The 13,962-nt window shown below is 43.5% G+C and overlaps 1 protein-coding gene across 1 annotated transcript; it reads right to left on the bottom strand.

Moving 5' to 3' along the window:
• Nucleotides 1-6,112: 6,112 nt before the first annotated feature.
• On the bottom strand, nucleotides 6,113-10,649 carry LOC109795907 (uncharacterized). The gene is made up of 2 exons (XM_020355470.3): nucleotides 7,403-10,649; nucleotides 6,113-6,851 (listed from the first exon to the last, which is right to left on the bottom strand). Exons 1-2 carry the CDS (start codon nucleotides 10,239-10,241, stop codon nucleotides 6,337-6,339), a joined length of 3,354 nt encoding a protein of 1,117 aa, XP_020211059.1. The 5' UTR covers nucleotides 10,242-10,649; the 3' UTR covers nucleotides 6,113-6,336.
• Between the last annotated feature and the right edge of the window lie 3,313 nt (nucleotides 10,650-13,962).

Genomic DNA, 13,962 nt, shown 5'->3' with positions numbered 1-13,962 from the left:
ATATGTTTAGGTCGCGCTCATGCAGGTCCAATCTCGAATAACGCACACGCCGACGCCGAGCAATCCTCGGCTGATCACTAAAAAAGTGCGCTCGAGCCCGACAGGTTTCCCTCCCGAGTAACCTCCTCAGCTAAGGATGTACCTAGGCCGAGCATTACGCACATACGCCGACGCCAAGCAATCCTCGGTCGATCACTCAAAAAGTGTGCTCGAGCCCGACAGGTTTCCCTCCCGAGTACCCTCCTCGGCTAAGGATGTACCTAGGCCGAGCATTACGCACATATGTCGATGCCGAGCAATACTCGGCCGATCACTCAAAAAGTGCGCTCGAGCCCGACAGGTTTCCCTCCCGAGTACCCTCCTCGGCTAAGGATGTACCTAGGCCGAGCATTACGCACATATGCCGATGTCGAACAATACTCGGCCGATCACTCAAAAAGTGCGCTCGAGCCCGACAGGTTTCCCTCCCGAGTACCCTCCTTGACTAAGGATGTACCTGGGCCGAGCACTACGCAAGAACATGCGCCGACGCCGAGCAATCCTCGGCCGATCACTCAAAACGTACATTCGAGCCCGACAGGTTTCCCTCCCGAGTACCCTCCTCGGTTAAGGATGTACCTAGGCCGAGCACTACGACACACACCGAGGCCGAGCACGGTTAGACCGAATACTCTCAAGTCGAGCACTCTCGTGGATCAAATACACCGCGTATCAAATCGCGTGATCCGACTCCGAGGCCGAGCACGCTTCGGCCGAACACTCTCAAGCCGAGTACTCTCGCAGATCAAATACACTTCACGTATCAAATCGCATGATCCGACTCCGAGGCCGAGCACGCTTTGGCCGAACACGCTCAAGTCGAGCAGTCTCGCGGATCAAATACATCGTGTATTAAATCGCATGATTCGACTCAGAGGCCGAGCACGCTTCGGCCAAACACTCTCAAGATGAGCACTCTCGCGGATCAAATATACCGCGTATCAAATCGCATGATCCGACTCCGAGGCCAAGCACGCTTCGGCCGAACACTCTCAAGCCGAGCACTCTCGCGTGCTCCAACACACTTCGCGCATCAAATCGCGTGACCCAACATTCCAGGGCCGACCACGCTTAGGCCGAACACGCTCAAGCCGAGCACTCTCGCAGATTAAATACTTCGCGTATCAAAGCGCATGATCCGACTCCGAGGCCGAGCACGCTTCGGCCGAACACCCTTAAGCCGAGCACTCTCGCGGATCAAATACATCGCATATCAAATCGAATGATCTGACTCCGAAGCCGAGCACGCTTCGGCCGAACACGCTCAAGCCGAGTACTCTCGCGAATCAAATACATCGCGTATCAAATCGCATGATCCGACTCCGAGGCCGAGCACGCTTCGGCCGAACACTCTCAAGCCGAGTACTCTCGCGGATCAAATACTTCGCGTATCAAAGCGCATGATCAGACTCCGAGGCCGAGCACGCTTCGGCCGAACACCCTTAAGTCGAGCACTCTCGCGGATCAAATACATCGCTTATCAAATCGCATGATCCGACTCCGAGGCCGAGCACGCTTCGGCCAAACACTCTCAAGTCGAGCACTCTCGCGTGCTCCAACACACTTCGCGCATCAAATCGCGTGACCCAACATTCCGGGGCCGACCACGCTTAGGCCGAACACGCTCAAGCAGAGCACTCTCGCGGATTAAATACTTCGCGTATCAAAGCGCATGATTCAACTTCGAGGCCGAGCACGCTTCGGCCGAACACCCTTAAGCCGAGCACTCTCGCGGATCAAATACATCGCATATCAAATTGCATGATCCGACTCCGAGGCCGAGCACGCTTCGGCCGAACACGCTCAAGCCGAGCACTCTCGCGGATCAAATACATCGCGTATCAAATCGCATGATCCGACTCCAAGGCCGAGCACGCTTCGGTCGAACACTCTCAAGACGAGCACTCTCGCGGATCAAATACACTTCGCGTATCAAATCGCATGATCCGACTCCGAGGCCGAGCACGCTTCGGCCGAACACTCTCAAGCCGAGCACTCTCGCGTGCTCCAACACACCGCGCATCAAATCGTGAACCAACATTCCGGGGCCATTCCACGCTTAGGCCGAACACCCTAAAGCCGAGAACTCTTGCGGATCAAATACATCGTGTATCAAAGCGCATGATCCGACTCCGAGGCCGAGCACGCTTCGGCCGAACACGCTCAAGCCGAGCACTCTCGCGGATCAAATACATCGCGTATCAAATCGCATGATCCGACTCCGAGGCCGAGCACGCTTTGGCCGAACACTCTCAAGACGAGCACTCTCGCGGATCAAATACACTTCGCGTATCAAATCGCATGATCGGACAACGAGGCCGAGCACGCTTCGGCCGAACACTCTCAAGCCGAGCACTCTCGCGTGCTCCAACACACTTCACGCATCAAATCGCGTGACCCAACATTCCGGGGCCGACCACACTTAGGCCGAACACGCTCAAGCCGAGCACTATCGCGGATTGAATACACCGTGTATCAAATCGCGTGATCCGACTCCGAGGCCGAGCACGCTTCGGCCGAACACGCTTCGGCCAAACACGCTCAAGTCGAGCACTCTCGCGGATCAAGTACACTTCGCGTATCAAATCGAATGATCTGACTCCGAAGCCGAGCACGCTTAGGCCGAACACGCTCAAGCCGAGCACTCTCGCGGATTAAATACACCGCGTATCAAATCGCGTGATCCGACTCCGAGGCCGAGCACGCTTCGGCCGAGCACGCTCAAGCCAAGCACTCTCGCGGATTAAATACACCGCGTATCAAATCGCGTGATCTGACTCCGAGGCCGAGCACGCTTCGACCGAACACGCTCAAGCCGAGCACTCTCGCGGATCAAGTACACTTCGCGTATCAAATCGAATATGACTCTGAAGCCGAGCACGCTTCGGCCGAACACGCTTAAGCCGAGCACTCTCGCGAATCAAATACATCGCGTATCAAATCGCATGATCCGACTCCGAGGCCGAGCACGCTTCGGCCGAACACTCTCAAGACGAGCACTCTCGCGGATCAAATACACTTCGCGTATCAAATCGCATGATCCGACTCCGAGGCCGAGCACGCTTCGGCCGAACACTCTCAAGTCGAGCACTCTCGCGTGCTCCAACACACTTCGCGCATCAAATCGTGACCCAACATTCCGGGGCCGACCACGCTTAGGCCGAACACGCTCAAGCCGAGCACTCTCGCGGATTAAATACTTTGCGTATCAAAGCGCATGATCCGACTCCAAGGCCGAGCACGCTTCGGCCGAACACCCTTAAGCCGAGCACTCTCGCGGATCAATTACATCCCATATCAAATCGCATGGAACATGCACACTACTACTAGCGATCGGAAGCAACATCTGCCATTCCACGCCGAGAACCACAACCCTATATAATTAAAACGTCTTCGTCTTTCCCATCCTCGACGCTGTGGGGGTTGTATACCGTATGGTGGTTGACTAGGCCGAATACCCGAGTTCGTGGCCGACTAGGCCGAATACCCGAGTCCGTGGACGACCAGGTCGGATACTCGAGCCCACCGACCACTCACAATCTGAACGGAACCTGCCGGTGTGCTCGGCCAAGTCACGGATTTACGCGGATAATTATGGAGAGGTTAATTTATGTAATGCACCGGATTAGCCCCCTAATTTCTCGGGGCCCAGTCCTTAATCGGGCCCAATAAGAATCACTATAAATAGGACCCCAGCGAGGTACGTAACTAACTTTCAACTACCGCATTTATTACACCGAGCACTTACTTGAGCATTGGAGTGTCTTTGCAGGCACACCCCCCCTCACATCGGACTACCCGGATAGGAACGAGAAGACCGAGACCTAGGATCAGACCCGCTACAACAAGGATAAGTGAAGTGTGTATCCTAACACAGGAACAGAAAATTTGGTTAAGGTAGTGGACCCATGCATAAAAGCTAAGTACATAGCTATTTTGAATTAGAAATAACAAATTATTTTCCATTCGACCATTATATGCCCAGCTTCTTATTTGGAAACTGTCATTATTTTATATTTGTCCCAAGTAATTTACTCATCATGCCTGTTAAAAGGAAGAAATTCCAAATATCAATTATTTTGAAACAAGAAATGAAGACTAAAAGGTACAAAGATTTGTAACATTTATAACTACAATAAGAATTTTGGTCTAAAAAGATTTTACTATTATGAAGTGTTTTATAACAATTATTATTATTATTATTATTATTATTATTATTATTTTTACTTTCTCATCATTGTTTTAAAAATTCACCTTAGACTAACTTTATTCTAAATAGGAATCACTTATGTTATTAGACCTTTGAAAGGACCAATAGAAGTCGTGGATGTTTTCATTATAAAAAAAATGATGAAGTGGGAGAAGCTAATTAACAAGCCAGCCTTTACAAAATGCTAATCATTTAATTAAGCACGGTACGGATTGACCATTACTTGTACGATTTTCATTATTACACTGAACATGTCCTCTCTATGAATTCTCGGTGTTCCAATCTGCAACCTTGTGAGAAATTTATCCTTATATATAGTTTATGGGAATTACTGTTTAATCCCCCTTCCATGTCATCAATTTGGTCGCTGGTAGAGTAATAGGTTTTACCAAGTTTGCTTGCTGAAGTTTCAATCGGGTTATCTGTGATATGACCCTTATCTCTCACTTTAAAAGTAGGGTCGTGGATTATAATTTGCTACTGTCACTATAGAAAGTTGATGTTGGAAAACTTTATGGCCAAGTGTTTCCGTCAAACTATTGTGTTTGTCTAATATTTCCCTCTCACTACGACAAAGTATATTAACTTTTTATTTGGTAGGAAAGCATATTTAACTTGATTTTGAAATCCAAGAGAAAGTATCATAAAGTTGAAGTATTTGTTGAACTGAAAGGAGAATTTTAACTGTTAAAAATTATTTTTAGATGAAGTTGGGATCAGCCTTAGCCCACATATTCAATTAATAATATGCTTACTGTTAGACATAGGATTTAAGGTTTAAATAAGACGAGTTTGCTTGGTTGCTACTGAAAGTCAATCACGCCTCCACACAATAATTTGATAGATTTTTCCTTCATTCTTGGACAAGATAAGACTCATCAGTTTATCACCCTATATATGACACATGACCCCGACCCTGTAATTTATTTTGCTCTCACTTTTTCAGAGTGTTTTCTTCAAATAACATTCATCCTTTTTGGACCAAACATGGCATGTGAAAATTGACTCTCATTCTCAGCCTTACCTTTTATGGCTGTAGTACTAGTAGTGATAATCTAAAATGCTAAATCTCTCTTGGAGCAGAAAACGAGTACATATATGTGAGTATAGTACTTGGTCATGAGCTTTTCTTCAGGTGTCACGAAAGGAAAAATAAATCAAAACTATATTACATGGTAATCTTTCATTGTCGTTTTCATTATTTAATGGAATTTGTTTGTTTTCTTGGTAAGGAAATATATGAAAGATCCCATATCTTGCAAGAGGGGGGCTTACAAACAGAGTCTGCCCTACGCATTAATCTACATGTGCAGGTGGTGTAAACTGAGAACCATTAAAATTTTTATATACTCTTCAAATACTGTGCCCAGTGCCCACCCCATATATAGAATAATACTGAGTGATGCAAAATTGGAAAAACCTATTTGAAGCTAAAAGAAAGGAACAAATGGAGCACAGTCACTTTGCATTTAGTCTGTTCATGACATGATGATGGTCATGTATTGTCAACTATTTAAAGCATAGCCAGTTGTTATACACGTACGGTGAAATCAAATGGGTTATATGCGGAAAGAATGCTTGTGATTAGCCATTGCTTGCCCATAAGGGTTCTAGACTTGAATGCAGAATGCTCCTACTTCACATGGTGCGGGCCTAGGTAAGTTAGTTGAACGAAGACAAGCCAACACATATCTTTTTCCATTATCAGCAACAATCATAATGGAAGCAAAAGAGGGCTCAAAAAGTATCTAATGATAGTCCACCTTCCCGCTCATCAACTTTACATCTCCCACTTTTACTCTTTGGCCTTTCAGAGTTACACGACACACTATTGCCTTCTTTTGAAGGATTCATGGAATCAACTTATGTAAAGCTACCCCTTCCATTTTATACTATGGAATCGTGCAATTCAATCAATTAAGCTTCTGTACACTCATTTCATTTTGCCTTATCAATCAGAATACTCGAAGTACCTTTACAATTCCCACATTAAGCTAACGTTAATGACTAGTACTAACTAATTAACCAATCAAAATATCTAACATGATCATCTAAATCCTGAAAATATAGTAACTAATATAGAGGCTTTAATGTTGAATTGAGGATTGGTTCCTTGGAGGGTGGTAGCCTGCTGCTGAGGAAGAGGAATAAGCAAGTGATGAGGAATGGGAACTAGATTGTAGGAGCAACAACTGAGAAGGGGTCACTGAGGACGAAGAATAGGACGAAGCTTCCGTTACTTTGGGTTTTGGCTTGTGGGGCTCAGCCCCTGGTGGAGGATCATGACGAATTTCTCTCAATAATGCTGCAACATCTTTCATTGTGGGTCGATCCTCTGCACGATTACTTGTGCACAAGAGAGCGATACCAAGTGCTTGCAGCATCTCTTGTATTTGTGTGTCTGGATGGCCTTGTAGCTTGGAATCAAGAACCTCAATGGGGTCCTTCTTGCTCTTTAGATGCTCCCTGACCCACTGAATAACATGTTGTCCATCCGGGAATGATGGATCCACTGGCCTTTTCCCCGTTATTATCTCCAGTAGGACCACTCCAAAGCTGTACACATCACTCTTCTCTGTGATTTTAAGCATGCAAGCATACTCTGCAAGATTCCAACCCAACAAAACATTATACATTATACTCTCCACATTTTAACAAGACAGAGGGGTAAGTCATATTTGATGTCTGTAAAGTAGCTCAACAACTAACAGGGATTAATAAGATTAGCGTAGCCGCGTTGTGTTGTGCGTCACTCGTGATTATTTGGCTTTAGTGCCGGCTCCATCATGCCTTTTACTTGTCCAAAGATAAAGCTAAGATACATGTAATTATTATGCTTATGCTTATGCATGCATGCAGGTAATTTGTGACTTTGTGCAGGTCCTCCAAGTACATCAGATGTACAAGATAGGATAATCAATAGATTGCCGTACACTCCCCATTTACCACCATACAGTCCAAGAACAATGCTCATGTGGAAAACTGCCAAACCTACAACTTCATTTTTCTTATCACATTTCGTCGCTATAATCTAATCAAAAGTAATAATCAGTGTAGCTTATCTAACCGAAAGTCTAGTCTCTAAAAAACTCATTATTATAGATAAACATGTTACGTAGGTCGATTAATAAAAAATTAAAAAAAAAGACTTACCGGGAGCAATGTAGCCGTAGGAGCCTGCGAACTGTGGATTAACGGAAAAGGAAGCGTGATCCTCTTCGACGAAGCGAGCGAACCCAAAATCAGCCAAACAGGGTTCATATGTGTCTCCTAACAAAATATTGAGCGCTTTAACGTCCCGGTGCAAGATAGCAGGGAGGCAATCATGGTGCAAGTAGGCGACGCCCTCGGCTACGCCCAGTGCTATCTTGAGCCGCGTCTCCCAATCAATTAATCCTGTGCACCCCTCGTGTAACAGCGAATCCAAATTACCGTTCGGTAAATAATCGTAAAACAGTAACTTGGTTCTCCGGTTGGCACCCCAGCCGAGCAGCCGCACGATGTTGCGGTGCCGGATCCGCGCCAGCGTCGCAATCTCCGACGAGAACGCCGCCGCGGAGAATTTCTCCGACGAGCGGAACTTCTTGACCGCGATGGCGAGCCCCGTCGACGGCATGTTCACCCTGTAAACGACGCCGGATCGACCGTGGCCAATGACGTTGCCAGCGGAGAGACATTTCGCTACGTCGGAGATAGACAGATCGAGTTTCTGGTACAGCGTCACTTCCCAGGGTGGGGCCATGTCCGCGTCGCTGTCTTTTCCGTCACGCTCCACGTCGTTTTCGCGGTCCCCTCGTCGTTTCGCTGCGACCACCACGTACAGCGCCGCCATCAGCAGCACGCATGCTGTGCACAGCAGGACCACCATCGCCACGCGCGCCACCCTCGCCCGCCGCCCCGACCTCCCGCCGCTGTCGCCGCCCCCGCACTCGTTGCCGGAGAAGCACAGCGCCGGGTTTCCCGCCATCACGCTCAACGGAAGCTTCGCGAAGAAAGGCGTGTCCGGTACGCGTCCCGAGAATTTGTTGTGCGAGATGTTTAACACCACGAGATTTTGCAAGACCGCGAGAGATTGCAGGTTTCCGCTGAGAACGTTGTGAGATATGTCCAACACTCCGAGCTTCGTCAAACCGGAAAACTCCTGAGGGATCTCACCGGAGAGCTGGTTCAGGCTCAGATTCAGAGCGATTTCCAGCGCCGGAATGTTGCCGATGCTGCCGGGGATTTCGCCGGAAAAATTGTTGCTGCTGAGGTCCAGCAATTGAAGCTTGGCGCATGAACCGAGTTGACTCGGGATTGAGCCGGAGATTCGATTCTTCGCGAGAACAAGCTTGGAGAGTGCCGCGAGTAAACCCAGGTTAGGGTTTAGTGCACCTTCGATCATGTTATTGGAGACATCGAGAAACTGAAGCGAATTAAGCCGGCTCAAACTTTCCGGCAAATACCCGGCGATGAAGTTTGAGTGTATGTCAAGAAAAGCGAGATTCCGGCAACCGGAGATCTCCTCCGGGATGACGCCGGAAATCCGATTGTTCCCGAGGTCGAGAAAATTCAAATTGTTGAGATTCCCAATCTCTGATGGAATGTTCCCGGTGATGTTGTTGTCGTTGGCTCGAAATCGGATAAGAGAGGAACAATTCCCAATCTGAGAGGGAATTTTCCCCGAGAGATTGTTGGAGAGGAGCAAGAGCTTGTTGAGATTCTTGAGTTGGAATATCCCCTTGGGTATGGGACCAGTTAATCCATTCTGCGACAGATCAATGGCCTCTAGGTTGTGACAATTGGAAAGCGAAGAGGGAATGCTACCTTGCAGCTTGTTGTGCCATAGGAACAACAGTGTTAGATTCCTTAGGTTTCCCAATTCGGAAGGTATGGTACCCGCGATGAGATTGTTGTCAAGCTCTACATGCGTGAGTTGCTGACACTTCCCCAGTTCTGCAGGAATCTCCCCTGAAATCTGGTTCACACTGAGTTGGAGCTCTTGCAGTGATGTCAGGTTCCCGAAAGTTTTTGGGATGCTTCCGGTTAGTGAGTTCATTGACACGTCAATCACTGACAACTGTTGGCAGTTACCAATCTCTGGTGGGATGATGCCAACCAAGTTGTTCTGCCATAACAGAAGGTTTTGGAGGTTCTTGAGGTTTCCCAACTTGCTTGGTATGGATCCAGTGAGGGAGTTTTCATAAAGATAAATGTTTTGGAGCCCCGTGCAGTCACCAAGTTCAGGTGGTATCTCACCGGAGAGTAGGGAAGTGTAAATGGCAATGGTATCAAGGTTCTTTAAAAGGCCAAGAGTTGGTGGGAGAGAACCTGAGAGGCTCGTTTCAGCGAGACCCAACATAACCAAATTGGAACAGTTGCCAATTTCCTGTGGGAGAGGACCTTCCAGGTTCTTGTTTCCTCCTGCTCTTATTACTTGAAGGTTCTTAAGGTTGCCGATGGTGCTTGGAACTTCACCACTGAGTTGATTGTCATAGAGGATCAACTTCTCCAACTTGGTGAGGTTCCCAATTGCAACTGGAATGGACCCCACGAGATCGTTGGAGTTGAGATGGAGTTCCTCTAGTTTGGGCAAGTAACAGACCTCACTTGGGATTTCTCCATTCAAGGCATTGTCACTCAAGTCCAAGTAGCTGAGTTCACTGAGGACTCCTAGTTCTTTAGGGATTGAACCCGTGAGGTTGGTTCCGGTTAAGATCAGACTGGTTAAGGAAAGCAATGAGGTGAAATTAGAGGGAAGTCTTCCAAGCAAATCTACATACCTCAGATCCAATTGTTCTACTTCGTTCTTGGTATTGCAACTCACTCCATACCAGCTACATGGGGTGTCTTCAATTGGGTCCCAGTTACTCAATACCTCCAGGGACCCGTTCAGGGTTCTCTTCCATGAAAGAAGAGCCTCCCCTTGTTGGTTCACTGCTGCAGCTATGAAAGAATGGAGTGGAAGTAGAAGGGAAATGCATAAGAAGAGGGTCCATGGATTTACAGGCATTACAACTATGCTACGAACTCCAATGAAAGAACACGCAGAAAGGTTTGAGCCTAGGGAGGAACAACGGGACGGAACCAAATCATGTCTTGCGGGTTACTGTGTTTATAAAAAAGAGTTATTATATGCAAATTAAAATAACCCCGAATCTCCGGATCCAAGAAACAGCTAGGCCATGATGTTTCTGCAGGGAAAAATGGAATTTTAGATGGCTGTGTTTAAGTATTTGTTTGTTTATGTTGAAGTGGAGTGCAGCGGTGGGTAGAAGGATTATAGATAGCAGTTTTAAAATTTTGAGAATGAGTAACAGAGATGGGATGGGTGGGTGAGTGCTTTTCTTTCCAAATTTTGTTTTTAATATCAACCGTTTATCTTTTGATGTGGCCTTGTTATAAAATAAGCTCTCATTTTCTCTTGGATTTTTTCGTAACATGGATGAGACGAATTTCCTAAAAATATGGGCAGGCGCATTTTGTCTGCTACGACACATTCTGTCCATGGCCAACTAGTTTTGAGTCTGACTCTCCATTTTGTATTGAAAGGTAATGCATTGCAGTTAGATCTAAATAGAAGCCTAATTAGATTTAGGAGCTAACATTTTAGGCTTATGCGATTGATGATCTTATAACCTCTTTTAATGATGGCCCCATAAAAACATACGGTTTTCATATGATAACGACAGATTTGATACTCTCTTCTTTAAACAGAAATTACTAGAATTTTATCAGTAACATCATGTTAAAGTTAATATTTTGTGGTTTTTATCTAATCTCAGAAATTCTTAAATTACTAAATTTCCCACTTTCCTTTCACGTACTAATTTGTTTTCTCATTACTTATATTTAACCATTTTCAAATTATACAAATTTTTATATAATAGTAGTAGAGTTAATCACTTACACATTGTTAGCGTAAAATTTTTTTACACTAACAACTAATTATATCTTTTAATTGTATCATGTCACTATAAATACATTTATTTTTAATAGTGATATGACATAATTAAAAAATATAATTGATTGTCAATGTAAAAAAACTTTATACTAACAGGTATATTCATAGTATTATAAAAACATATTTTTCATTCCCTCGGGGGCATTTTGTGTTGCTTAAATAGAACCTACAGTGCATCATAAATAGTTGTTTGGTTTTTTTACACTCTATTTTGAATTAGCGGCTAGCGGTGACAGCAAGCCCTAGAGGTGCATTAATCAGAATAAAGTTTTGCCTTCTTTTGCTACAGACAGAGTAAGCAGAGTCCGCATTTCAATAATTCATCACCAAAACCATCCTTTCCCTGGTTTTGAAAAACAGTGAAAATTTGTAGCAGAACATTGAAAGGAAAATGAAATTTTCGAATAAAGGGTCTGCTATCTATCTGCCATGATCTCAGATTTAAATTTTTATTTACAATTGTGATTCAGATGTTGCTCCAATTTAACCTGCCAAGCATAATTAACTTTGGATCTGAGCCAGACTTAAAAAAATCATGTCATGAGGGGATTCTCATTTTTCATGAATACAAAACCTGCTCCATTTTTGCAAAATTTGTTCATACATGATCCGATCTATGACACTGTCCATTTGTCCTGAGAATCTCGTATTATTTAAAATCAAACCCATCTCAAATTATTAACATAAACCAATAGCATCGCTCAACCTCAAGCGTATGGTTCAGCGGCAGGGGTTGATCTCTTGGGGTCAGCTATCCTACCCTTTGAGGTGCCTCCAACGTAGCGAGGAGATTAGTCACTGCTGTCGGCGGTGGATACTCCAGGGACGAACCAAAAAAAAAAAAAAAAACATAAACCAATAGCATCGCTCAAAATTGTGTACTTACCACCAGACTAATAATCCTGAACGTGCAAGAACCATATATCCATTTATTTTTAAACTAGTTTGAATCTCATTAATTAACAAAGGTTTAATTCCATTTTACTTTGTTTCTATGTATTAAAAAAAAAGTAAGCCATCACGTGATGTCGCGTGACAAGAGGGGACTTGTAGAAGAAGAATGAATTGAATTTTGGTTTTGGGTTGACACTTGGCGATTCAGTCATATACAGAATTTCAGATATACTGGGTGCCCTCGCGATGATGCTGGGGATCTAGAATACTATACTCAAATTATGACAAGTGCCTCCATTGGGAATCTAGGCACGAGCTAGATAAAAGAAGGGGCACATGATGACAGAGGATTCTAGTCCTTAAAAGTCCAAGCCAGCCTTCGCATACCTCAGCTTTATGCAAAATTATACATATAATTATTATATAAACAGCTTCTTTTTAACTACCAACAAAATTAACACAATATTAAATATAAAAAAGCAACTTATTTTTAAAATTTTGTCTTTTTTTTTTAATTATTTACCAATTTAGTATAGTCAATATAAAAAATTTACATGTCAATATTTTTTCTTTTTTTCTTCATTCTTATTAGTTAATTTTTACATGTATGTCAATTACTATTTTTCATTTCTTAGAGTGGAAAATCAGCTTTTCACTAACGTTTTTCACCTAATATGCAAGTTGCATCATTTTTTCTTCTATTAATAAAAAGCTAACTTATTAGTAGCATTTTCTACGTAACTAGTATATGACAAGTGTTCTTTTTTACAAAATTAGTCTCTTATTACTCTTATAATCCTCTATGCAACACAACAAATGAGGGATTATGTTCAACTTTACTATTACTAAGTTAATAAGAGTGAATGAAAACATCACATTAGATGCTTTCAAGAAAGAAAAAATTTGATAACATTAGATCACGAATGTTAGATTATAGTTAAAAAGTTAAGTTTTCAAATTAACTTTAAAAAAATAACATCTTTCTTATTTTTTTATTCAAAAAAATTACTTGTAATTCACATCACATTCCACAAAATGAAAAAAAAAAAAAAAAAAAAAAAAAGGTTGTCAAACATGTAAGTGTTGTATTCAAGATCAGTCAGATAATTGAGATTACAAAATTCAAACATGTGACTAAACATACAGCATGCATATTGTAGCCAAAATTCATTATTGACATCCAAAGGAATTGATTAGAATATTCCGGGTTCAGAACAAAAAAAAAAAAAAAAAGTGTTTTTAAGTTGTGGATGGCAAAGGCCAACCGGCATAGTCGACATCTGAAGTTTCATTTTCGTTCATTGTATGATTAACCTCTAACTAGGTTACTCCTTACTAGTACACCTAATTTTTGTGACACTTGCTTAAAACTCCAACCTCTAAAATTTGGTGATTTTTTTTGAGGGTGTGAGGAAATAAATGATTGAGAGAGGCAATGATACAGCTAAGGTAGGAAGCAAAATGGGGTTCCATTTATTGCACTAGGAATAAGCAGTAAGTGTTTGGTTTGATGGTATATGGCTTTGATTCTGTTGTCGCACACGGATGGGACCTTTCTCAACTCCTTGCTTTTTGCTTTCGCACAGTGTTTGTACCACTCTACACTCTACAGGACCACTCATTCTCACACTCCCTACGTCTGACTGTAACGGTTTCACTTTTAACACTTACATTTATATTATATTTTTACGTCTATTAGATATAAGTAAAGTCTTAAATAAAAGAATGGATATATGTTTATATATACACAATTATTTTCAATGATCGAGAAATATATGTATGGTAAATCTCAGTGCACAACAAGTGGTATTAAGTGACTGGCTAATTTCCGGTCCACAACAACATCACTTCTTTTTTACTAATTATTTTATCTCAC

Source organism: Cajanus cajan, chromosome 5 (genome assembly GCF_000230855.2).
Source record: "Cajanus cajan strain Asha chromosome 5, NIPB_CcT2T_4, whole genome shotgun sequence".
Classification (NCBI taxonomy): domain Eukaryota; kingdom Viridiplantae; phylum Streptophyta; class Magnoliopsida; order Fabales; family Fabaceae; genus Cajanus; species Cajanus cajan.
The sequence above is the reverse complement of the archived record's forward strand: the minus strand, read 5'-3'. Positions and strand labels throughout refer to the sequence as shown.